At 42.8% G+C, this 25,299-nt stretch overlaps 1 protein-coding gene and 1 pseudogene across 4 annotated transcripts in view; one reads left to right on the top strand and one right to left on the bottom strand.

The window, feature by feature from the left end:
- Positions 1-9,931, top strand: part of LOC111981736 (flotillin-2a) — a 36,314-nt gene extending 26,383 nt beyond the window's left edge. For all 4 annotated transcript variants that reach the window (XM_024013140.2, XM_024013139.3, XM_024013141.3 and 1 more), the window contains 8 exons: positions 4,790-4,913; positions 5,217-5,335; positions 5,520-5,633; positions 5,736-5,855; positions 6,111-6,325; positions 6,719-6,902; positions 7,160-7,309; positions 7,811-9,931. In XM_024013140.2, the coding sequence (XP_023868908.1) occupies positions 4,790-4,913; positions 5,217-5,335; positions 5,520-5,633; positions 5,736-5,855; positions 6,111-6,325; positions 6,719-6,902; positions 7,160-7,309; positions 7,811-7,849 (1,065 nt within the window). In that variant the 3' untranslated portion in view covers positions 7,850-9,931. The remainder of the gene's footprint in view (positions 1-4,789; positions 4,914-5,216; positions 5,336-5,519; positions 5,634-5,735; positions 5,856-6,110; positions 6,326-6,718; positions 6,903-7,159; positions 7,310-7,810) is intronic.
- Positions 9,932-10,064: 133 nt separating this feature from the next.
- Positions 10,065-18,471, bottom strand: LOC111981738 (T-box transcription factor TBX6L-like; annotated as a pseudogene).
- Positions 18,472-25,299: the final 6,828 nt, after the last annotated feature.

The following is a 25,299-nucleotide window of genomic DNA, read 5'->3' on the forward strand; positions in this document are numbered from 1 at the left end:
CGACTAATCTAGTATATCATGTGTAATTTATTACAACCAATTCAATTACTTCTAAACTTCAGTAGCCACAAGTTGTGTGATGTTCCGTTTTCTTACTTTCCTAGTCTGTCCAGTAGCCATGACTACAATGTGCCCACTGATGCAGAGGAAGCTTTAACGCTGCACTTCCCTAATGAGGTCTAAATGATTGGATGAGCCTAAACAAGCCTCCTGTCCTGGTTTCTATGGTAACAGGAGTTATGTGGCACCTGAAGATTAGTCTTTGAAATGTGTTTTTCAATGAGACTGTCCCTGCTCAAAGTAATAGGATTGGCTCAGTACAGATGTGGATATACCCACCTTCCTTTTGACCTTTAACACACCCATAGGATGTCTCTTATTTCTCATTATATGACCTTTTACTACAATATTGAGAGCTCTAAACAGGTGTCCACATGTTTGTGAAACTGGAAGAGTGAGTTCTGTCTCTTGGCAACCTCTTGCAACCTCCTAAGTGGGCGGCTTCTATTTTAACCAGATAACAGGGCCCTCCCACATAAAACATAACACAACGAAAGTAGTTTCCCACGAAAGTCATTAATGTGAAAGTAGGTTGTTTCAATAAGCACTGCAGTCAGGAAACATTTGTATTATTTCCGATCGTCAGGCTCATATTTTCTGTGTTCGTGTTTTTTTTCTCTTTGTTTTGCTTAGGTACTCTGCTCACCCTCTTTAGAGCATGCTGGAAGAACTGTGGTGTTAGCAGGGGGGGTTGGGATGTAAGGGTGGCGTAGGGKACATTTGCACGGGTCCTCATCTCTGTGCTGACCTTTCCTTGGCACAGCTCCCCCTGCTGTCTCTGTCAGGTGGCCTGCTGATGCGTTGGTTGGTTGTCTGTCTGTCTATCTGTGGTCGTTTTATAATCAGTGTTATCATGGAATGATTGCCATCTCCCCTCCAATTATACTGTGATTCCTCACAGACCATTTCTGAGTGCATGTCTCATTGGAGTCTATGTCCAGTTACATCTCTCACCTCAGGGACCAGCTCACTCTCTTTCCTTTCAGCTGCAGCGGACAACACAACCGCCATTGATTCAAAGATTGGTTGAATAGGGCTAATCTGAGGATATTTCATCTGGTGAATCGATTTATCCTCAACTTTAGCACTGCTGTTGTTTTTTTATTGGTAAACCTGAAAAGAAAATAAGTGATGTCCCCCACATAGCCTCTTCATAACAGGACGGTCTCACTCGGTCCTCACGAAGACCAGGGTGGAGTCTTTTCCTTCGATTCCAAATGTTCTCTCCTTGTCAAAACATCAGAGGGAAACAGAGCATTGGAGGTGATCTTCTACTCTGATTTTCTCCTCAAGTTTTCCTCGCGTCCTGATGTTTTGAGAAGGAGGCGAGCAGAGAGGAATCAAGGAAAATCATTTTGAGATTCACTCCAGATCAGTGTTTTGCGCAGGACAACATTTCCACAACATGACTAATGACTCCAGTCCTCAATATGAATAGATGTTTCTGAGTGGAGTTTGGCCTTGAGGAGAGTAAGACCGCAAACTGTTGCCTGACGTAAGAAAAATAAGTCACTAAGAGTAAGAGATCTAGGGTAATCATCTCTTTACTTCTAACCAGCCTTGTGAATCATGGCAGAGTTGTCTTACTAAGGCCAGTCATTTAGGTGTGGTTCTGTTTGGTAATGCTATCCATAACATGTTACCTGACCCTGGACGATATGATGCATTGGTAGGGAGGTAGGTAAGGGGATCGCTTATGGAAGGGTTGTGTTTTATTCCTGCAGGCCTATGTAGGGAGAATTTATAAATGAGTGGTTATAATGAWGTGCTGTTTTAGAAATAGAACTGCAGAGTATGTACATATTTTGGAAAATAAAATAAGTATTATTGGCATACATGGCATTTTAAAGTAACTGTCCAGCAGCCAAATGACTGCAGTCTGTAATAACCGTTCAAATGACAAAATAAATATTTACAATTTTTAGACACATTTTCTCCTTTCCTCCACTCRTAACTGCATTTGCTGCCAAATGAATCGAAAAGGTGTCCCCATTCAAGTCTATGATGGCATAATGGGTGGACTGGTGGCCATTGCGAGTGTACCCATAGGAGAAAAGCAGGAAGTGTACCTATCAATGGTGCTGTGATTTTGTTGAGTCAAAAAACATTACAAAAAATACATTCCATTGCACGAGCCATATCAGTTAACATAATTTGAATGAACATTCTACATTACCATGAAAATGAATGGATCACAATACCAGGCATCCATTGCAAGTGTACCCATGAGTTTACCAGTCAAATTGCCAGGGTTAGAGTTTCCAAGCCCATTCTATTCATCATTTGCTACAACACCTTTCTTGTTTCAGCAATGGGCAACAAAGTTTCATTACGTTGTTTGGAGTCCATGTTATCTCAGAAACGGACTCAACCACAGGAATGCCCTGCCGTCTTCAGTCGACTGTTAGTCACAATTTTTTATATATATATATATATATATACAGTACCAGGCAAAAGTTTGGACACACCTACTCATTCCAGGGTTTTTCTTTATTTGACATTGCAGAATAATAGTGAAGACATCAACTATGAAATAACACATATGGAATCATGTAGTAACCAGAAAAGTGTTAAACCCTTTGCCTTGATGACAGCTTTGCACACTTGGCATTCTCTCAACCAGATTCATGAGGTAGTCACCTGGAATGCATTTCAATTAACAGGTGTGCCTTGTTAAAAGTTAATTTGTYGAATTTCTTTCCTTAATGTGTTTGAGCCAATCAGTTGTGTTGTGACAAGATAGGGGAGGTATACAGAAGATAGCAGTATTTGGTAAAAGACCAAGTCCAAATTATGGCAAGAACAGCTCAAATAAGCAAAGAGAAATGTCAGTCCATCATTACTTTAAGACATGAAGGTCAGTCAATCTGGAAAATTTCACAAGAACTTTGAACGTTTCTTCCAAGTGCAGTCACAAAAACCATCAAGTGCTATGATGAATCTGGCTCTCATGAGGACCGTCACAGGAAAGGAAGACCCAGAGTTACCTCTGCTGCAGAGAAAAGTTCATTAGAGTTACCAGCCTCAGAAATTGCAGTCCAAAAAAATGCTTCACAGAGTTCAAGTAACAGACAGATGTCAACATCAACTGTTCAGAGAAGACTGCGTGAATCAGGCCTCCATGGTCGATTTGCTGCAAAGAAAACACTACTAAAGGACACCACTACTAAAGGACACCAATAAGAAGAGACTTGCTTGGGCCAAGAAGCATGATCAATGGACGTTAGACCGGTGGAAATCTGTTCTTTGGTCTGATGAGTCCAAATTTGAGATTTTTGGTTCCAACCACTGTGTCTTTGTGAGACGCAGAGTAGGTGAATGGATGATCTACGCATGTGTGGTTCCCACCGTGAAGCATGGAGGAGGGGATGTGATGGTGTGGGGGTGCTTTGCTGGTGACACTGTCTGTGAATTATTTAGAATTCAAGGCATACTTAACCAGCATGGCTACCACAGCATTCTGCAGTGATACGTCATCCCATCTGGTTTGCGCTTAGTGGGACTATCATTTGTTTTATAACAGGACAATGACCCAACACACCTCCAGGCTGTGTAAGGTCTATTTGACCAAGAAGGAGAGTGTTGGAGTGCTGCATCAGATGACCTGGCCTCCACAATCACCCAACCTCAACCCAATTGAGATGGTTTGGGATGAGTTGGACCGCAGAGTGAAGGAAAAGCAGCCAACAAGTGCTCAGCATATGTGGGAACTCCTTCATGACTGTTGGAAAAGCATTCCAGGTGAAGCTGGTTGAGAGAATMCCAAGTGTGCAAAGCTATCATCAAGGCAAAAGGTAAAGAATCTAAAATCTAAAATATATTCTGATTTGTTTAACACTTTTTTTTTGTTACTACATGATTCCATATGTGTTATATCATAGTTTGATGTCTTCACTAATATTCTACAATGTAGAAAATAGTAGAAATAAAGAAAAACCCTTGAATGAGTAGGTGTGTCCGAACTTTTGACAGGTACTGTGTATATATTTTATTTTCATGATAGTCTTCATCCATAACTGTCAGTTACACGATTATATCACAGATAGAACAATGAGKCAGATATTTCACCGGATGTATAAATGTGACTCATCCGGTTGGTGTTTCTGTTCACTAACAAATATGGTGATGAGAGGAAGCCCAGTGGGAGGAGATGGAATGAGATGGATTTTTGCGGAGATTCTGTAAATTTTCTCATTGATGAAACAATTATCTCCATACAGTTTTCTGTTTCCAAATCTAGAATCTGTAACAGAGTGGTCTAGCCTTTGCCAAAGTCTTCAAAAAATGTAGTTGTTTAGAAGGAGTGCAAGGGCGAATTAAGTTATTGCACACGCACACTTCACAGAGTAGGTGTTRCCTAACGGAAATATGAAAATAAATGCTAGAACGTGCCAATAGGATCTCACTGTGCTTTGGCCACATGAGTATAGGATGAGTCAATAACATTATTTGGATGAGTTAACAGACTATTAACTTTTAAAAGTAAGATTTTCACTGGACAGTTACTTTTTAAGAAATAACCAATGATCACTTAGAACAGGAATGGGCAACTTTGTTGGGGGTGGGGACCACAAATCTGAACTCATCATGAGGGCCCACAGTTTTAAATAAGTTTGCTTCAATTCTACAGTTGCCCATCCCTGACTTAGAATAACCACCGTAGTTGTGTCTCTGAAGTGCTAACAATATCATCATGAGCTGACAATGTTGTCTATTACCCTGGCTCCAGGTGAAGGTGATGGTAGACAATGAGCTGCTAGGCTATGCCTGTGAACAGTTCCTGGGGAAATCTGTGATCGAGATAAAGAGTGTCATTCTGCAGACCCTGGAGGGTCATCTACGCTCTATCCTCGGTAGGGACCTTCTGACAGAGACACAGGCTGCTGTTCAGTACTTTTTTGTCTCTGATGACTTTATTACTATTAGGTCATGCTATAGAACTTAAAACAATTTTTTCAAGTTCTCTGTAAATAAAATGCCATATGCTATAATGCCATATAATGTTCTACCCAGACTTTGAAGTCTCTCTGATATAGGATACTAACAATTTAACAATGTTTAACAGATATTAAAAAATCTCCAATTCAGATGAATCCATATCAGAGTATCTGTGGTTCGTGACCCACCCAGATACTGACCCCAAGTCTGTGTTCCAGGTACTCTGACGGTAGAGCAGATCTACCAGGACAGAGACAGGTTTGCTGCTCTTGTGCGGGAGGTGGCAGCGCCTGATGTGGGCCGCATGGGCATCGAGATACTCAGCTTCACCATCAAGGTAATAGACAGGGGCACAGTCAGGTCCTATTTGGGCACAGGTCTGGCCTTTTGAAATGTAAATACACTTAGTGCAGCTTTATACACACTTGTAGTTCTATATACACTCATTACAGCTATACACTCTTATAGTGACACCACTAGCCACACAATGATCGAGTGCCTCTGTGTTTTGTGCCTGTCAGGATGTGTATGATAAAGTGGAGTACCTGAGTTCCCTGGGGAAGAGTCAGACGGCCGCAGTACAGAGAGATGCCGATATTGGAGTGGCCGAGGCAGAGAGAGACGCGGGAATCAGGGTAAGAAATTCGATTCCCTTAATGCGTTGCAGGACATTGCAGCATTTACTCTGAATGTTCCCTGTCCTCCTCTTCTCACCATGTTGTCTCTGCCCTCTACAGGAAGCAGATTGTAAGAAAGAGATGATGGACGTCAAGTTCCAAGCAGACACCAAGATGGCCGATTCGAAACGAGGGCTGGAGATGCAGAAGGCTGCTTTCAATCAAGAAGTCAACACGAAGGTATCAGACATGGTCATCATTGCTCTAGATTAGGTTCACCATTAGCAGTTAATCGATGACGTCAAATCTAGGCCTAATGTGAAAGCCCCTTATTAGAGATTCACCCTGGTCATATTCATTAGTGCACACCAAAGCAAAAACTTTTACAATGGATAAAGGACTACCTACACAAGTTCAGGTATTCCCTTTTCGTTTCAGCCCGTTTAATTCCATTTAATTCTTGGTGAATATGACCCATGCCTCTTCTCCCCCCAGAAAGCAGAAGCCCAGCTGGCCTACGAGCTGCAGGCTGCCAAGGAGCAGCAGAAGATCCGTTTGGAGGAGATAGAGATTGAGGTGGTTCAGAGGAAGAAGCAGATCACCATCGAGGAGAAGGAGATTGACCGCACAGAAAAGGAGCTCATCGCCACGGTCAAGAGGCCGGCCGAGGCTGAGGCCTACAAGATGCAGCAGCTGGCCGAYGGACAGAAGTGAGTGACCAACCACTGAGTGCATGGAAAATAAGGGCAATGTGTATGCTTGTTGGAATTCTGGATGCAAAACAAGTTGTCATACTATAGGATGTGAGTGAACCACCACTGAGCCTAGAGTGTCTGCCTTTCAAGTCAATGTATGCAGCATACTGGGTGTAAGTTACACTCAGGCACAGGTCTAGGATCAGCTTAGCCTCTTCAGAATCCTACCCAAAATTCAAAAACCGATCAGTGTCTAGGGCAACTTCATCTCACACTTACAGTAGTAGCTACTTGTATGCTTTGGGTGTGTAGAAGCTTGTCATACTGTAGTTTAATGCAATCCAGTCTGCAATCCAATGATGTTATTAGAGTTTAACCCTTCGTGCCCTCCTGCCAACCCCTGAACAGGATGAAGAAGGTGCTGATGGCCCAGGCAGAGGCAGAGAAGATCCGTCGTATCGGTGAGGCAGAGGCCGGTTCCATAGAGGCTATAGGGAAGGCTGAGGCTGAGAAGATGAGGCTGAAGGCTGAGGCCTACCAGCATTATGGAGATGCTGCAAAGACTGCTCTGGTCTTAGAGGCCCTGCCTAAGGTCAGTGTCTCACGACACGGGCATTTAACGTTGTGTAGTAAGGGGAAGTTGTCACAGAGCTGCACACAAGCATTTGATATAGTTTGTGTCTACTTTTGGACATGAAAAAATATAAGATTTGATCAATATATCAATGTTATTTTTTTGAAATCGCAACTTACCATTTGGTTTAAACATGACAACTAGAGGCTGTGTTAGATGAGTTCTCTCTGAAGAACACCCAGGTGAAGAAGGTTTGTGTCATTGTGTTGGTACAGATTGCTGCCAAGGTGGCGGCACCCCTGGCCCGGACCAATGAGATCGTCATCCTGAGCGGGGACGGTGGCCGTGTGACCGGCGAGGTGAACCGCCTATTGGCTGAGCTCCCTGTGTCTGTCAACGCACTCACAGGGGTGGACCTGATGAAGGTGAGAGAGGGGGAGGGGTTCAGTAGAATGTAGAGAGAGATAGCCCATACTCACAAGCACTGCAGGTGTGAACACATTCCATAAATCCAGCCTCCGTTAGCTATGTTTATAACGCTGAATCTACACTATGCATAAACATTTGCACACCATAGAAATAAAATGTTGCTGTGAAGTCCAAGTCGAATTGCAGTCATTCCAGAGCATACTCCCTACAGATCCCCACCATGTTTAATCTCTGACTACACTGAGTCTGACTATCACTATCTGTGTTTGCGTCCCGAATACCTCGCTATGTAGTGCTCTACTTTTGCAATGGGCTCTGGTTAAAAGTAGTGCTCTAAATGGGGAATTGGGTGCCATTTGGTACAAAGCCAGAGTTATGTGCAGATATCCAGGCGATGGCAATGGGCCAACTCTTGTTGATTGTCACTACGTCAAAGGGCTCTACATTGTTCTAGCTAAGCCTGCAGCTAACCCAGTCTCTCTCTTATCATCTCACAGATCCCTTTGCTTCAGAAGATGATCAACCCTCAAGCATAAAAACAATCCTGTGCACCTTGACTCAGTACATTTCTTTATGCACTCTTTAAATCAACTGCCTTCACCTAGAAACATTTGAAAACAAGTATAGTTTTTTTTTTACTAGAAGAGTCTAGATGTTTTCATTTTCCTAAATCCCTGGTGCCTTAGCTCTATAGGGCCAGATCATCTGTATGTACCACTGCTTTTTTGTTATACATGTTAGTTTTTCTTGTAGTTACCCCATTCTGTTGTACTAACACTTGTCTACATTGTAGAAAAGGGACATTCATCATGGTTGTTCGGTGCAGGCCTTATTCTGGTCTGAAAGGTCTCGCCAGGTCTTCATTGTTATTCTTTTGTTCATTGTGTTACATAATGCATTGGATGTGCCTGTGGTTTTGTATAGTTAATGAAAGTATTTCAGATATTTCGTCTCAAATGTTACTTTTTTTCATTCTAATGTGCAGTCAGTGCCTGGTTACCAACCAAGTGGCTAAACCTCAGGAAAAGTAATGGTTTGGCAATTCTATAGTCTAGTGATACTACAGTAAACCTCCATTTACCATCTCAATGAGAGATGTAGAAATATTGTCCTCCCCATCCTCATGCCATCTGCCTTGAAAGCAGAAACATTGGCATTCCATCTTATTCTTCAGTAGAATCTTTTATTTCATTCTTCATCTTAGGTATGGGAGGTGTGCATTCTTAGGTAGACAACACACAGAAAACATAGACATTAACACATGTGCATGGATCTACAAGTCTGTATGAAGCCATATACTGTCAAAGTTAGCCTTAATATAGAGACCCAGGAGTCCTGCTAGCTTTCCTGATCATCTGGATTACCTCAATCAATCTAAGCTTTAATACTTGTTATTTCCAACTATTGAGATATCATATGGCATGATATGTATTTCAGTCTCTTAGGGTAGCCAATGTTGTGTTATATCATCTTTTGGTTACATTCTGTTAAATTCTTTATAAACTATTATGTAACTTATCTCTACAGTTTACCAGACTCTTTACTTTCACGGTTTTACAGGGTGCTGCCTATTATCTTTTTCTAGGAATGCAACGCTGCCACGACCTGTTGACCATCCAATCATGTATCAGTTTTCTCCACATTCCTTACCCAATGTGCTTCAAACACAAGAATACATTTCAGTTTGTTTTGCCACACATTTCAGTTGGACTGTCTTGTTGTGGAGTTCATTTTATGTTGGCTTCATTTTATGAACATTTGTTTTAGCGTTTTAGGGGAAATCTAACCACTTTCTGAATCCGTGACCTCAGCATCATTTTTTCTAAAATGTCATTTTTTTTACAGTAACGTCAACCTGCTGCCAACTGTGGTATATCTCTGGTCTGGGGGAGAAATGTCATTATCTAATCCCTACTGATCACTAAAAGAATACTGTATTTTATAATAATCTCCGCTTGTAAGATTTACATAGTACATTTACATTTACATTTAAGTCATTTAGCAGACGCTCTTATCCAGAGCGACTTACAAATTAGTAGTAGTAGATCGTAAAATTTGAGTGATAAACAGTGTGATACAGTACTGTAAATGTAGATGGGAACCTGTGTTCTGTTTCATGAAATGGCTGGTTTGAATTGTATAAAGTCAGAACACATCAACATTTCCATCTGGACATACTGATGGCTTTCCCTGGTCAAATCGTGTTTCTGTTCAGCTGAAAAACTCCCATTGTATGTTCTTTTTTGGCACCTAATTTTTGTGTCAACACTTTCAAAAATGTCTCATGTATTACTATGAATGGATGGTGTAATTTCAGCAGGGTAGAAGCAACTTTCAGATCAGAAAATATACCTTTCGGATCTAGAATGTAGGTGGAAGACCAAACATTGTATACCTTTAACTTGTATCTTTATCTATAGAGTATCTGTAATGAAACATGTTTAAATGTCATCTATTCAGACTCAAATGTTTGTGTGAATTCGTCCATTTTCTAGTCTGTTAAATAATACTGGAAAACTGGTCTAGCATGGATATTTCAGCACGTGAACATCACACTCATATCCTCGACTCTGTGGCAAAGTTATGTGCTGCCCTATAATAAATGTTCTGCCTCCTCAGTATTCTTTCAGAGAATATGTTACCAGTGGCCTGTTACATTATCCTCCCATACTGTATGTGCTGTAGTGGATGTAGCCAATGACGATACAGACACTAACGGATGGGCTAATGTTAACATCAAAACATCAGGAGTCTAATTATCATGTTCTATTATTTGATAAGCCACTGTTCWTCTGCATGTACAGGTACATCTTGCACAAAATCTCACATGATTTACAATGTCCAGGGAGAATATGTGACATACTGAGTTCTCGTTCTGACGTGATGCATATTATTAGTTCCCTTTACTAATTATACGAATCAAATGTCAGGGCAGAATAGTCTCCAGTTCCTTCTCCTAGCAAACCACTTGCCTATCCTACAACTGAAAAATATGTACATTTAAACAACATCTAACATTGCAAAGAGTGATGCGCTATACAGTTACCTTGGAATGACTCAATATTGCATTCATTTGTCTCAACTCTACCCAGAGGTGGCACTAGAGGTCGACAAGTGGTGAGGCAAAATTTGAAAGTCTACCTGACCTGTTGTGTTTACTGAACAAGAGATCGCTTTATTTCTCACTCTGTTCATCAAAATCCAAGTCACGCATAAGTGCCTTATAGGGGTATTCTAGAGAGGAGGAGGGGACTTGAATGTCCACATGGCTATCTCTTAGTGGCACCACAGAGCCCATCAAGCTGTTCTGGTGGTAGAGCATCATGCTATGGAGAGACATGTACTCTGGCCCGTGGTCAGGTAGTGGTGGGTAGGGCTGTGGTGGCCGGAGCTCCCTGTTCACCCCCAGCTCCAGGCCTGGCCTCTCATACTGGGCCTGGGCCTGGAGCAGCTTCCCCTGGGGGCTTACTGAGTTGATCCCAGACCCTTCCCTGCTGTGGATCCTGTTGAGCATGTCGGTGAGGGACCAAGGGTTGCCGGACACCGAGGGGGAGGGGCTCATCTCCAGGCTACGCAGGGCACTCTCAGGTAGGTACATCCTGCTGACCTTTGGGGGCAGGGGGAGAGGGTAGTCAAACTCAGCCTGATGGGGCTGTGGCTGCTGGGGCTGGTGGTCTGATGTGTGGCTGTGGCTATGGCTATGGGAGAGTTCTGGTGCTGGACCACTTGGACCTCCTCGGTGGTGAGGTGGGTGAGGCAGCACTGGTTTCCTGCTATGCGCCTGGGGCCTCCTGAAGCCAACAGACCCTAGGTGGTGAGTCTGGCCCAGTGGAGGGTGTGTGAGGAAGAGAGGAGAGGCAACATTTTGTAAACCAGTATCCTGGCCTCCTTATGCTGCCCAACGCATYAAATAGAACAGTGTACAGTTTCAGAATATTAGCCTAATTTATTTATAATAAATACAAACTTGAGATTATCATAATCATTAACAAATCAATATCCTATGAAAATACTGGACTGATAAGAAGAATACTTATGATTCTCGTTCACTATTAAAAGCTGATGATGTAATACACTTTTAAGATTGAAAAAAAATTGACATTTCTGCAACTAAAAATCATCATCCTACCTGTCATAGGCCCAGATACGAAGTGTGTTGTYTTTGTGGTTGTTATGGGTCCTTGGGTCCTGAACCCCCCATCACTCTTGGCAGCTGCAGCTCCCCAGTTCATGAAGGCAGAGATGAAGGGGTCAGGAACAGCAGAGAGAGATGTGATGTCATCAGTCCTGTATCCTACTGCACCATGGGAATCCACTGAGCTAGAGCTGGAGACGGTAACATCAGCCTCATTATTTGAATCCACTGGTCTGGATGGTACTGAGACAATAAGGACAGGACAGAAGAGGGCCCGTATTCATAAAGTGTCTCAGAGAAGGTTTATTGATCTAGGATCAGTTTAACTTTTAGATAACAATGAATATGATTACATGGATCCTAGATCAGCACTCCAACTCAGTTTATTTAGCAAATTTTCTTACTTACTTTTTTAAAACTCTGCATTGATGGTTAAGGACTCGTGAGCATTTCACAGTAAGCATGTTCCCCTATTGTATTTGTCACATGCACTGAAAACAACTTGATTTGATTTTGATTTTACTTTATGAATACAGGCCCAGAATACTAGAACAGAGATGACACATGGAGATTCCTTCACCTTTCACTTTGACCAACTCTTTAAAATAATCTGATATAAACTTTAGAGGATAGGTACAGAACAATGACTACGTACTGTAGATAGCCTACTAGTGGATTGTCTCAAAAAGAAATAATGACGCCTGCTGGCTATTTTCGTGAGCAGTTATTTTCAATGTCTGGCAAGGTCAATAGACAGCTGGCTTGACTATCATGGCTAGACTTTTCATTGTATAAAACAGAAATCCCTCATTTAGAAATTAGGTGTAATGTTTACAATTTCCCTTACAGATGTTTCAAACATGATAAATTCTGTAGGCCTATGTGACTACCATTTGAAGGTTTTGATTCCGTCAGGCGTTCTTACATTTAGTTTGTCAGAGCTCTGACCTTCCTTTTCTCTGAACCTACAGAGAAAGAATTCACATTATTCAAAGTTTCTTAGTAACATGATAGTGATGTGTACCAGTAAAGAGTAAAAGAACATGGCACTTAATTGATCAGTGAGTCAACTAAGTAGCATTCCAATTCTGCACAATCATCATATTTCCCACTGCGCTAACAGGGTTACCAAGAGGAACATATTGGTGAATAGATGATTGACCAACAAACATGATCAGATGTTATTCTGAGTCATTATTGCATCACTTTCAAGTGAGAGTTGCTGTTCATGTTTCAAGCTACTAGAAGGCTATCTGAAGGTCTCTCACCTTTTTCCGTTCAGCCCGTTGTCACGAAAGCCTTTTGCAAAGGGGTTGTTGTCTATCTTGAGTTTTGTTATCTGTTGGGTAAATTAGCACGCCTCATTAATTATAGTTTTACACATCTCTTATTATGCTCTTTTGTAGCGGAAGCATTTGACGTCCCAGATTTTACATGCACTGTCCATATTCACCCTCCAGAGGGCACTCTTATCAACACAATCAGAATACAGTTGTTCCAGATGCTAAAGGTGTCGTGGCCTTACCTCTGAGTTCTGGTAGGCAGTGACAGCAATGAAGGCTGCCTCAGGGAAGGTGAAGCGCAGGTAGTCCCCTGACAGAGGGCTGTGGGGGTCTGGAGACAGGACAATGTGCAGGCGGGGCTGGTACTTATACATGGAGTGGAGAACCACCTGCAAAACATATGATACCTGTTACTAGTATTCAGTGGAGGCTGCTGAGGGGAGAACAACTCATAATAATGGCTGGAACCATGTGTTTGATACCATTCCTCTAATTCCACTCCAGCCATTACCATGAGCACCTTCTCCCCAATTAACGTGTGACCAAACTCCTGTGCTAGCATTGTAGAAAAGGCAATCATTTTTCATAGACTTTTAATCACACTTTTTAGTTTATTGTTCCTTTAATTGCACTTTTTAGCTAACTGTCCATTTAATTGCAGGCACCTCTGAYCCATAGAGATGTATAGAGATCCCAATGTATCAGTCTACAATGGTGCTGCCCATGTTAATATTGCCTTTTGGATACTAGAGATCTCTATGCTCGGAGCACACCTGAAACTCATTTCATTTGCTAAATACTTGAATTCCTTTGTCTTTTAGTTTCAGTGCCAGGCAGTAGTACAAACCTCTTCAGCAATCATCCCTTTATTTCTATTATCTGTGCATCACATTAGCCAACTATAAGTAACCCACAATATTGTTTACATTTTACTTTCTTGTCATGTTTCAATTGATGTGCATTTAGAGACTCACTGTTGATTATTAGGTCAAATGTTGAGTTGTCACATATTGATAGGAATGTTTGTATGTTGGAAGAATCTCATTTATACCTTGAAATGAATCTATTTGTAAAATGCTTTGGAGAGTTTTAATTATGATTTGACTACTGGCTCTGAGATTGTGTTGGAATGTGACAAGTAATGTTGTTTATGATGTAAAATATGCTGATGAAAATATGTTCTGTTTATTTTTAGAACACAAAATCTATGGAAATTATCATGGATTATGTTTGATTAGAGGAAATAAACAGCAGCACAGACTCTAAAACAGAACCTCAATTCTCTCCCTATCCTTGTCCTAACCGGTGCACCTGTATTACCTACCTCACCCACTGCATTCAAATTAGGCAACCTGCCAAAGCAAGTATGCCTGCCAATACATACACTCCATCTCATCCTACATGGTGATATCCTCATATCTGCAGCAGTATCTGATGTATTTACAGAGGTATCTGATATGAAAGCAAAGCATCTATTACTGCATTGTATCACCAAACTTAACATTCAGTGGTTATCATCTATTGCAACAGTATCATGGTGACATGGCACTTTTAGTGTCACAGATAGTGCCAGGGTCTTCCGTGCCAAGCCTTACCAGGCTATTGGAGTTGAGGGTGTTGGTGAGTTTGCTTGTGGAAAGAGACTGGGCACTGCATCCACCTCTCTCCCAGGGCGGGTGAGTTTGGGTGGATGAAGAAGCGGTTGGGAAGGTGGGGCTCAGTCATACCACTCACCACCCAGTGATCCCTGCTCCACTGTACAGGACAGACGTATAGTGTCAATATACATGGATAACACAGTAACAAAACCACCTTCTGCAGTTATTATACAAGCATACATTAGTAAAAGCTTATCAATCTCTATAAACACAATCCCTACCCTGCAACTGTTTGTGAAACATGGTAGCCAATAGATAACAAGATAGAAATAAACATTAATGCTGAGAGGGGTATGTGAGGTAGGCCTACCTTGTATTTGTTATCATCAGAAACATGCGCCTATAACATCAGGCGGTAAATTTGAACTAACAGGTCACCTCAATCGCTTATTCAATCACATAGAGCGGCAGGATAGACAATACAACTTTTCCTTTAAATTATAATGGTAAATTGTCATTATGAAAGAAACATKATTTCTCTAATAAACTTCCAACACAGCATAACTCTTTAAAAGCAAATCAAATCAAATTTTATTTGTCACATACACATGGTTAGCAGATGTTAATGCGAGTGTAGCGAAATGCTTGTGCTTCTAGTTCCGACAATGCAGTAATAACCAACAAGTAATCTAACCTAACAATTCCACAACTACTACCTTATACACACAAGTGTAAAGGGATAAAGAATATGTACATAAAGATATATGAATGACTGATGGTACAGAACGTTTGCATAGGCAAGATGCAGTAGATGGTATAGAGTACAGTATATACATATACATTGAGATGAGTAATGTAGGGTATGTAAACATTATATTAAGTGGCATTGTTTAAAGTGGCTAGTGGTACATTTTTACATAATTTCCATCAATTCCCATTTTTAAAGTGGCTGGAGTTGAGTCAGTATGTTGGCAGCGGCCACTAAAAGTTAGTGGTGGCTGTTTAACAGTCTGATGGCCTTGAGATAGAAGCTGTTTTTCAGTCTCTCGGTCCCTGCTTTGACGCACCTGTACTGACCTCGCCTTCTGCATGATAGCGGGGTGAACAGGCAGTGGCTTGGGTGGTTGTCGTCCTTGATGATCTTTTATGCCTTCTGTGACATCGGGTGGTGTAGGTTCCTGGAGGGCAGGTAGTTTGCCCCGGTGATGCGTTGTGCAGACCTCACTACCCTCTGGAGGCCTTACGGTTGTGGGCGGAGCAGTTGCCGTACCAGGCGGTGATACAGCCCGACAGGATGCTCTCGATTGTGCATCTGTAGAAGTTTGTGAGTGCTTTTGGTGACAAGCCGAATTTCTTCAGCTCCTGAGGTTGAAGAGGCGCTGCTGCGCCTTCTTCAAAACGCTGTCTGTGTGGGTGGACCAATTCAGTTTGTCGTGATGTGTACACCGAGGAACTTAAAACTTTCCACCTTCTCCACTACTGTCCTGTCGATGTGGATAGGGGTGTGCTCCCTCTGCTGTTTCCTGAAGTCCACATCATCTCCTTTGTTTTGTTGACGTTGAGTGTGAGGTTATTTTCCTGACACCACACTCCGAGGGCCCTCACCTCCTCCTGTAGGCCGTCTCGTCGTTGTTGGTAATCAAGCCTACCACTGTAGTGTCGTCCGCAAACTTGATGATTGAGTTGGAGGCGTGCATGGCCACGCAGTCATGGGTGAACAGGGAGTACAGGAGAGGGCTCAGAACGCACCCTTGTGGGGCCCCAGTGTTGAGGATCAGCGGGGTGGAGATGTTGTTACCTACCCTCACCACCTGGGGGCGGCCCGTCAGGAAGTCCAGGACCCAGTTGCACAGGGCGGGGTCGAGACCCAGGGTCTCGAGCTTGATGACGAGTTTGGAGGGTACTATGGTGTTAAATGCTGAGCTGTAGTCGATGACAGCATTCTCACATACAGTGGGGAGAACAAGTAATTTGATACACTGACAATTTTTGCAGGTTTTCCTACTTACAAAAGCATGGTAAGAGGTCTGTAATTTTTATCATAGGTACACTTCAACTGTGAGAGAAGGAATTAAAAAAAATCCAGAAAATCACATTGTATGATTTGTAAGTAATTAATTTGCATTTTATTGCATGACTTAAGTATTTGATCACCTACCAACCAGTAAGAATTCCGGCTCTCACAGACCTGTTAGTTTTCTTTAAGAAGCCTCCTGTTCTCACACTCATTACCTGTATTACTGCACCTGTTTGAACTCGTTACCTGTATAAAAGACACCTGTCCACACACTCAATCAAACAGACTCAACCTCTCCACAATGGCCAAGACCAGAGAGCTGTGTAAGGACCATCAGGGATAAATTGTAGACCTGTACCAGATGCTGGGATGGGCTACAGGCAATAGCCAAGCAGCTTGGTGAGAAGGCAACAACTGTTGGCACAATTATTAGAAAATGGAAAGAAGTTCAAGATGACGGTCAATCACCCTCGGTCTGGGGCTCCATGCAAGATCTCACCTCGTGGGGCATCAATGATCATGAGGAATGTGAGGGATCAGCCCAGAACTACACACGGCAGGACCTGGTCCAATGACCTGAAGAGAGCTGGGACCACAGTCTCAAAGAAAACCATTAGTAACACTACGCGGTCATGGATTAAAATCCTGCGCGAGACGACAGCGCAAGGTCCCCTGTCAAGCCAGCGCATGTCCAGGCCCGTCTGAAGTTTGCCAAGGACCATCTGGATGATCCAGAGGAGGAATGGGAAAGGTCATGTGGTCTGATGAGACAAAAATAGAGCTTTTTGCTCTAAACTCCACTCGCCGTGTTTGGAGGAATAGAAGGATGAGTACACCCCAAGAACACCATCCCAACCGTGAAGCATGGAGGTGGAAACATCATTCTTTGGGATGCTTTTCTGCAAAGGGGACAGGACGACTGCACCGTATTGAGGGGAGGATGGACGGGGCCATGTATCGCGAGATTTGACCAACACCTCCTTCCCTCAGTAAGAGCATTGAAGATGGGTCGTGGCTGGGTCTTCCAGCATGACAAGACCCGAAACACACAGCCAGGGCAACTAAGGAGTGGCTCCGTAAGAAGCATCTCAAGGTCCTGGAGTGGCCTAGCCAGTCTCCAGACCTGAACCCAATAGAAAATCTTTGGAGGGAGCCGAAAGTCCGTTTGCCCAGCGACAGCCCCGAAACCTGAAGGATCTGGAGAAGGTCTGTATGGAGGAGTGGGCCAAAATCCCTGCTGCAGTGTGTGCAAACCTGGTCAAGAACTACAGGAAACGTATGATCTCTGTAATTGCAAACTAAGGTTTCTGTACCAAATATTCAGTTCTGCTTTTCTGATGTATCAAATACTTATGTCATGCAATAAAATGCAAATTAATTACTTAAAAATCATACAATGTGATTTTCTGGATTTTTGTTTTAGATTCCGTCTCTCAAGTTGAAGTGTACCTATGATAAAAATGACAGACCTTACATGCTTTGTAAGTAGGAAAACTGCAAAATCGGCAGTGTATCAAATACTTGGCGGGGTCCGATCATACTTTGTTCTCCGATGTAGGTATTCCTCTTGTCCAGATGGGTTAGGGCAGTGTGCAGTGTGGTTGCGATTGCTTCGTCTGTGGACCTATTGGGTCGGTAAGCAAATTGGAGTGGGTCTAGGGTGTCAGGTAGGGTGGAGGTGATATGGTCCTTCACTAGTCTCTCAAAGCACTTCATGATGACGGAAGTGAGTGCTACAGGGCGGTAGTCGTTTAGCTCAGTTACCTTAGCTTTCTTGGGAACAGGAACAATGGGAGCATGTGGGAACAGCAGACTGGGATAAGGATTGATTGAATATGTCCGTAAACACYCCAGCCAGCTGGTCTGCGCATGCTCTGAGGACGCGGCTGGGAATGCCGTCTGGGCCTGCAGCCTTGCGAGGGTTAACACGTTTAAATGTTTMACTCACCTCGGCTGCAGTGAAGGAGAGCCCGCAGGTTTTGGTAGSGGGCCGTGTCAGTGGCACTGTATTGTCCTCAAAGCGAGCAAAAAAGTTATTTAGCCTGTCTGGGAGCAAGACATCCTGGTCCGCGACGGGGCTGGTTTTCTTTTTGTAATRCGTGATTGACTGTAGACCCTGCCACATACCTCTTGTGTCTGAGCTGTTGAATTGCGAGTCTACTTTGTCTCTATACTGGGACTTAGCTTGTTTGATTGCCTTGCGGAGAGAATAGCTACACCGTTTGTATTCGGTCATGTTTCCGGTCACCTTGCCCTGGTTTAAAGCAGTGGTTCGCGCTTTCAGTTTCACGCGAATGCTTTCAGTTTTCAGTTTCACGCGAATCACCAAGCTTATCTCTGACCTTTTTAATCTGTCTCTCCTCTCTGGGGAGATTCCCATTGCTGTGAAGGCAGCCACAGTCCATCCTTTATTTAAAGGTGGAGATCAAGCTGATCCTAGCTGTTATAGGCCTATTTCTATTTTGCCCTGTTTATCAAAAGTGTTGGAAAAACTTCAATAATCAATAATCAACTGACTGGCTTTCTTGATGTCTATAGTATTCTCAATGGTATGCATTCTGGTTTCCGCTGAGGTTATGGATGTGTCACTGCAACCTTAAAGGTCKTCAATGATGTCACCATTGCCCTTGATTCTAAGCAGTGTGGTGCTGCTATTTTTATTGACTTGGCCAAAGGTTTTGATACGGTAGACCATTCCATTATTGTGGGCCGGCTAAGGAGTATTGGTATCTCTGAGGAGTCTTTGGCCTGATTTGCCTCTCTCAAAGAGTGCAGTGTATAAAGTCAGAACATATGCTGTCTCAGCCACTGCCTGTCACCAAGGGTGTACCCCAAGGCTCGATCCTAGGCCACACGCTCTTCTCAATTTACATCAACAACATAGCTCAGGTAGTAGGAAGCTCTCTCATCCATTTATACAGTGGGGCAAAAAAGTATTTAGTCAGCCACCAATTGTGCAAGTTCTCCCACTTAAAAAGATGAGAGGCCTGTAATTTTCATCATAGGTACACTTCAACAATGACAGACAAAATGAGGAAGAAAAATTCCAGAAAATCACATTTACTGGACAGAAGGTTTTCACACACTGTGGCTGGTATTTTGGCCCATTCCTCCATGCAGATCTCCTCTAGAGCAGTGATGTTTTGGGGCTGTTGCTGGGCAACACGGACTTTCAACTCCCTCCAAAGATTTTCTATAGGGTTGAGATCTGGAGACTGGCTAGGCCACTCCAGGACCTTGAAATGCTTCTTACTAAGCCACTCCTTCATTGCCCGGGCGGTGTGTTTGGGATCATTGTCATGCTGAAAGACCCAGCCACGTTTCATCTTCAATGCCCTTGCTGATGGAAGGAGGTTTTCACTCAAAATCTCACGATACCTGGCCCCATTCATTCTTTCCTTTACACGGATCAGTCGTCCTGGTCCCTTTACAGAAACAGAGCCCCAAAGCATGATGTTTCCACCCCCATGCTTCACAGTAGGTATGGTGTTCTTTGGATGCAACTCAGCATTCTTTGTCCTCCAAACACYACGAGTTGAGTTTTTACCAAAAAGTTATATTTTGGTTTCATCTGACCATATGACATTCTCCCAATCTTCTTCTGGATCATCCAAATGCTCTCTAGCAAACTTCAGACGGGCCTGGACATGTACTGGCTTAAGCAGGGGGACATGTCTGGCACTGCAGGATTTGAGTCCCTGGCGGCGTAGTGTGTTACTGATGGTAGGCTTTGTTACTTTGGTCCCAGCTTTATGCAGGTCATTCACTAGGTCCCCCGTGTGGTTCTGGGATTTTTGCTCACCGTTCTTGTGATCATTTTGACCCCACGGGGTGAGATCTTGCGTGGAGCCCCAGATCGAGGGAGATTATCAGTGGTCTTGTATGTCTTCCATTTCCTAATAATTGCTCCCACAGTTGATTTCTTCAAACCAAGCTGCTTACCTATTGCAGATTCAGTCTTCCCAGCCTGGTGCAGGTCTACAATTTTGTTTCTGGTGTCCTTTGACAGCTCTTTGGTCTTGGCCATAGTGGAGTTTGGAGTGTGACTGTTTGAGGTTGTGGACAGGTGTCTTTTATACTGATAACAAGTTCAAACAGGTGCCATTAATACAGGTAACGAGTGGAGGACAGAGGAGCCTCTTAAATAATAAGTTACAGGTCTGTGAAAGCCAGAAATCTTGCTTGTTTGTTATTGACCAAATACTTATTTTCCACCATAATTTGCAATAAGATTATAAAAAATCCTACAATGTGATTTTCTGGATTTTTTCTCCTCATTTTGTCTGTCATAGTTGAAGTGTACCTATGATGAAAATTACAGGCCTCTCACATCTTTTTAAGTGGGAGAACTTGCACAATTGGTGGCTGACTAAATACTTTTTGCCCCACTGTATGCAGATGCAGTCTTATACTAAGCTGGATGTTGTGTTAAATGCTCCACAACAAAGCTTTCTTAGTCTTTAACCTTTATCTGAACACCTCCAAAACAAAGGTCATGTGGTTTGGTAAGAAGAATGCCCCTCTCCCCACAGGTGTGATTACTACCTCTGAGGGTTTAGAGCTTGAGGTAGTCACCTCATACAAGTACTTGGGAGTATGGCTAGACGGTACACTGTCCTTCTCTCAGCACATATCAAAGCTGCAGGCTAAAGTTAAATCTAGACTTGGTTTCCTCTATCGTAATCGCTCCTMTTTCACCCCAGCTGCCAAACTAACTCTGATTCAGATGACAATCCTACCCATGCTGGATTACGGAGACGTAATTTATAGATCAGCAGGTAAGGGTGCTCTCGAGCGGCTAGATGTTCTTTATAATTCGGCCATCAGATTTGCAACCAACGCTCCTTATAAGACACATCACTGCACTCTATACTACTCTGTAAACTGGTCATCTCTGTATACCCCTCGCAAGACCCACTGGTTGATGCTTATTTATAAAAACCCTCTTAGGCCTCACTCACCCCTATCTGAGAAATCTACTGCAGCCCTCATCCTCCATATACAACACCAGTTCTGCCAGTCACATTCTGTTAAAGGTCCCAAAGCACATACATCCTTGGGTCGCTCGTCTTTTCAGTTCGCTGCAGCTAGCGACTGGAACGAGCTGCAACAAACACTCAAACTGGACAGTTTTAACGCTATCTCTTCATTCAAAGACTCAATCATGGACCCTCTTAATGAGAGTTGTGGCTGCTTTGCGCAATGTATTGTTGTCTCTACCTTCTTGGCCTTTGTGTTGTCTGTGCCCAATAATGTTTGTACCCTTTTGTGTGCTGCTACCATGTTGTGCTGCTGCCATGTTGTGTTGCTACCATGTTGTTGTCATGTTGTGTTGCTACCATGCTGTGTTGTCATGTGTTGCTGCCAGGTCTCTCTTTATGTAGTGTTGTGTTGTCTCTCTTGTCGTGATGTGTGTTTTGTCCTATATTTTTATTTAATTTCTTTTTCTTTTTAATCCCAGCCCCCGTCCCCACAGGAGGCCTTTTGTCTTTTGGTAGGCTGTCATTGTAAATAAGAATTTGTTCTTAACTGACTTGCCAGGTTAAATAAAGGTAAACATTTTTTTAAATAAATGGGCAGTCACCACACAGCGGCTTCTCATACAGATACATGGCCTTGGAGCGCCAGTCAGTGAGTGCTCTTGTTGTTATCCCACTCTGATTTACTCCAAACTCATACAGTGATCTGCACTTGAGATCTGATTCAGGCAGCAATCCCCTATACTTTTTCCTTCCATATGGAAGACAAGACAGAGGTGTGTGAGGTGTTGGTACATCAATCGGAACCCCACTTTGATCTTTCAGTTTAGAGTAGCCTAAATGTTGTGTGAAAAGAGGGGAGCAGGGCGGGAGAAGGATGTGTTCAGTATAGTCAGTGACATTGGGGTTCCCCAACTTCAAAACCCCCAACTCCCAGCCAAGGCGCTAATCCTGTGGTGTGGGAAGCCAGGCTTCCCCAAAAAATTGACAAAAAACCCATAAATAATCTTTCATCTCTCTGTGTTTCATAATTGTCCTTTGCCCTGAGCAAGGCAATTAGCCCACTGTTCCCGGGCGCCTAAGACGTGGATATCGATTATGGCAGCCCCCCGCACCTCTCTGATTCAGAGGGGTTGGGTAAATGCGGAAGACACATTTCAGTTGAAGTCATTCAGTTGTACAACTGACTAGGTATCCCCCTTTCCCTTTCAATTTGCAAGATACTGAATGTATCTCACAGGAGAAAGCATCCGAGCAAAACAGCACCCCTCTGTCTCTCTATGTGTAGGCCATCTATCTGATGCTGTCTGGTKCAAACGAGTATGACATTGTTGCCGCCTGTAACATTGAAGGCAAAAGACAAGCCAGCGAGCATCTGGCCTCCTTGACAAAAAGGATATAAATAATTAGCCAATCAGCATTGAGCTAAACTGAGTGAGCTCAACTGTGAATGGTCCTGGTGCACCAAAAAAAAGTATCAAGGGAAGCGAGCTTGGATTTGGCATCACTCCTATCAAATCCCATTGAGAGCATACATAATTGACAGAACGTACATTTTTGCATCTCATTGTGTTGTTATCCTGCGATGGCTTGCTAGCCAGCTAGCAAAATTGTCCCTTTGCTAAATTAGCCATGGATGGAGATTTGGATTTGTGGTTTTACTTAATTCTCCATACTGGCCAATGATTATAACGGTGATTCTGATCCAACCATTAATTCATACATTGTGCCCCTGGCCTGAGAGGATGGAAGTTCAATATGTAGCTAAAAGGCTAATGTTAACTAGCGAACGTAGCCCATGAATGGAAGTTAAGCTAGCAAGCAAGCATTTTAGCCAGGTAGCCTAGGACAACAAAAAATAAACTGTGTACTGTATGACAGAGTGATACACCATTTTGTCAACATGAAAGAGAGGATGACATTGGCGTTTCTCTACAAGTACAGTGAGTCAATGTTTTTCTACTTGCACTCACACACAAATCAGATCCATGAACAGGCACATCATATGTAGCTTACTTTCACTGGACTAAATTGTTTTTGGTATATTTTAGTTGTCACTGTATTTGACTAAGCAAAGGTGACTTGATGGTGAAGTTGAAATGGTGCTGGAATAGCGTAGGCAGCTCCTGTTTTCTTTGCGACTTGCGGTAACTCTCTGTGGTTCTAAATCAGTAGTTTAGTGGTCCGAAAATGTTGCATTAAGTTGCTTGACCATGCTGTAGGTCATGTAACTGTCTTACTGTACATGCAATATGCTCTGTGGATTTTACTGGACAGAAGTTGCTATGCGGTTTTATGATATAACAAAGGTGTGGTTGAATTTATTCTGCCACTGTCTTATTGTCTCGGCCTTTAGGCCTATATATCAAGCTCGCAAGGATTATGAATTAACAGGTTATAGAGCAAACAACGCAATTATCACAACACATAGGTTGTAATATGTTTTTTTTTAGGGGTGGGGGGGGGCCTTGGCTTCCCCAGTGATTTTACCCACGCACCGCTACTGCGCTAATCACCTGGGCAGTTTCACCTGCCAATTATAACAGGTCCTGTGTTCTTTTATTAAAAGCACAGACGGCAGGGGAGTGTCAATGCAGAGATGTGTTTAGAGTAGGGGTCGGCAACAGGCGGCCTGCGAGTCAAAACCAGTCCGCAAGTGTTTTTTGCCCCCCTCCCCCCKAAAAATGTGTGTGCTTATATGGGGTTAAGTTTTAAAAAAGACGGTAAAATCACCAGAAATTCTGCTAAAAATGAATTTAATTTAGGAAATCTGTATTCCCAAGAATACATTTAAAAAAATTCTCAATGTAATCAAGGTATGAAATGATTGTAATCGAAAATAATCTCTTATTGTGGTCTGTCACGGATCCCCTTGGTGCTGCTGCTCATTCCGTTCACCAGCTCCTGAGGTCTACGTCACCGGCCTTCTAGGCGTCACTGAACTAGATTCATTACCACCAACCCCGGACTGTCTTGTCTAATTACGCACACCTGGTTCCCATTCCCCCTGATTAGTATGTGTATATATGTGCCCTCTGTTCCCCATTGTTTTTGTCGGTTATTGTTACCATGTCCGTTGGTCTTGTGAGCACCTGTGCTGTTGTTATCGGCTTCCATGCTATGTGTTATTGTGCACTTGTTTTACAGGCCTCGTCCCGTGTACTATTTAGAGGTTTACACCTCGCTCTTTTGTTTGGGTGGAGAAAATAAAAAACCCTATTTCGTATTCCTCGCTTGTCTCCTCTCTTTATACAGAGTGACATGGTCAATTTGAAGTGTACAAAATATGTTCCAAACCATCCTCACCYAAAAAAAAGAAAGCTGAATCTAGTTGCCTACCCCTGGTTTAGTGACATCTTACACACTCAGTAAAGGCCTCCTGTCTATAATAAAGCCCATTTGTGGGGAAAAACTCATTCTGATTGGGTGGACCTGGCTCCCCAGTGGGTGAGCCTATGCCCTCCCAGGCCCACCCATGGCTGCGCCCCTGCCCAGTCATGTGAAATCCATAGATTAGGGCCTGATTAATTTATTTCAATTAACTGATTTCCTTATATGAACTGTTACTCAGTAAAATTGTTAAAATGTTGTGTTTATAATTTTGTTCAGTATACTTTTTCAAAGTACCTTTTTAGATAAGCTACCAGTAAGAAAAATATAGTTTACTTAACTTCTTTCAGTGTGAAGTATTTGGTAGCTTGGTAAACTATCTTTTCAGAGTAGCTTCCCCGACACACACATCAAATGATCATTAGGAATGGATATGTCATTCTACATATTTAAATGCACATTTCATAGAGCTTACAAATATCTTATCCCAGCATAAGAAGATACAGGGCCCTCAAAGAACCTATATGGACTGGAGACTCATGTTATGCAGAGGTAAAACAGAACCGTTCTATAAATGTATATAAATAGTAACTTACATTCATTCAACTTACTACACTACAAAATTCACTGTATCAGGCTTATTA

This window comes from Salvelinus sp. IW2-2015, linkage group LG20, assembly GCF_002910315.2.
Source record: "Salvelinus sp. IW2-2015 linkage group LG20, ASM291031v2, whole genome shotgun sequence".
Taxonomy (NCBI): Eukaryota; Metazoa; Chordata; class Actinopteri; order Salmoniformes; family Salmonidae; genus Salvelinus; species Salvelinus sp. IW2-2015.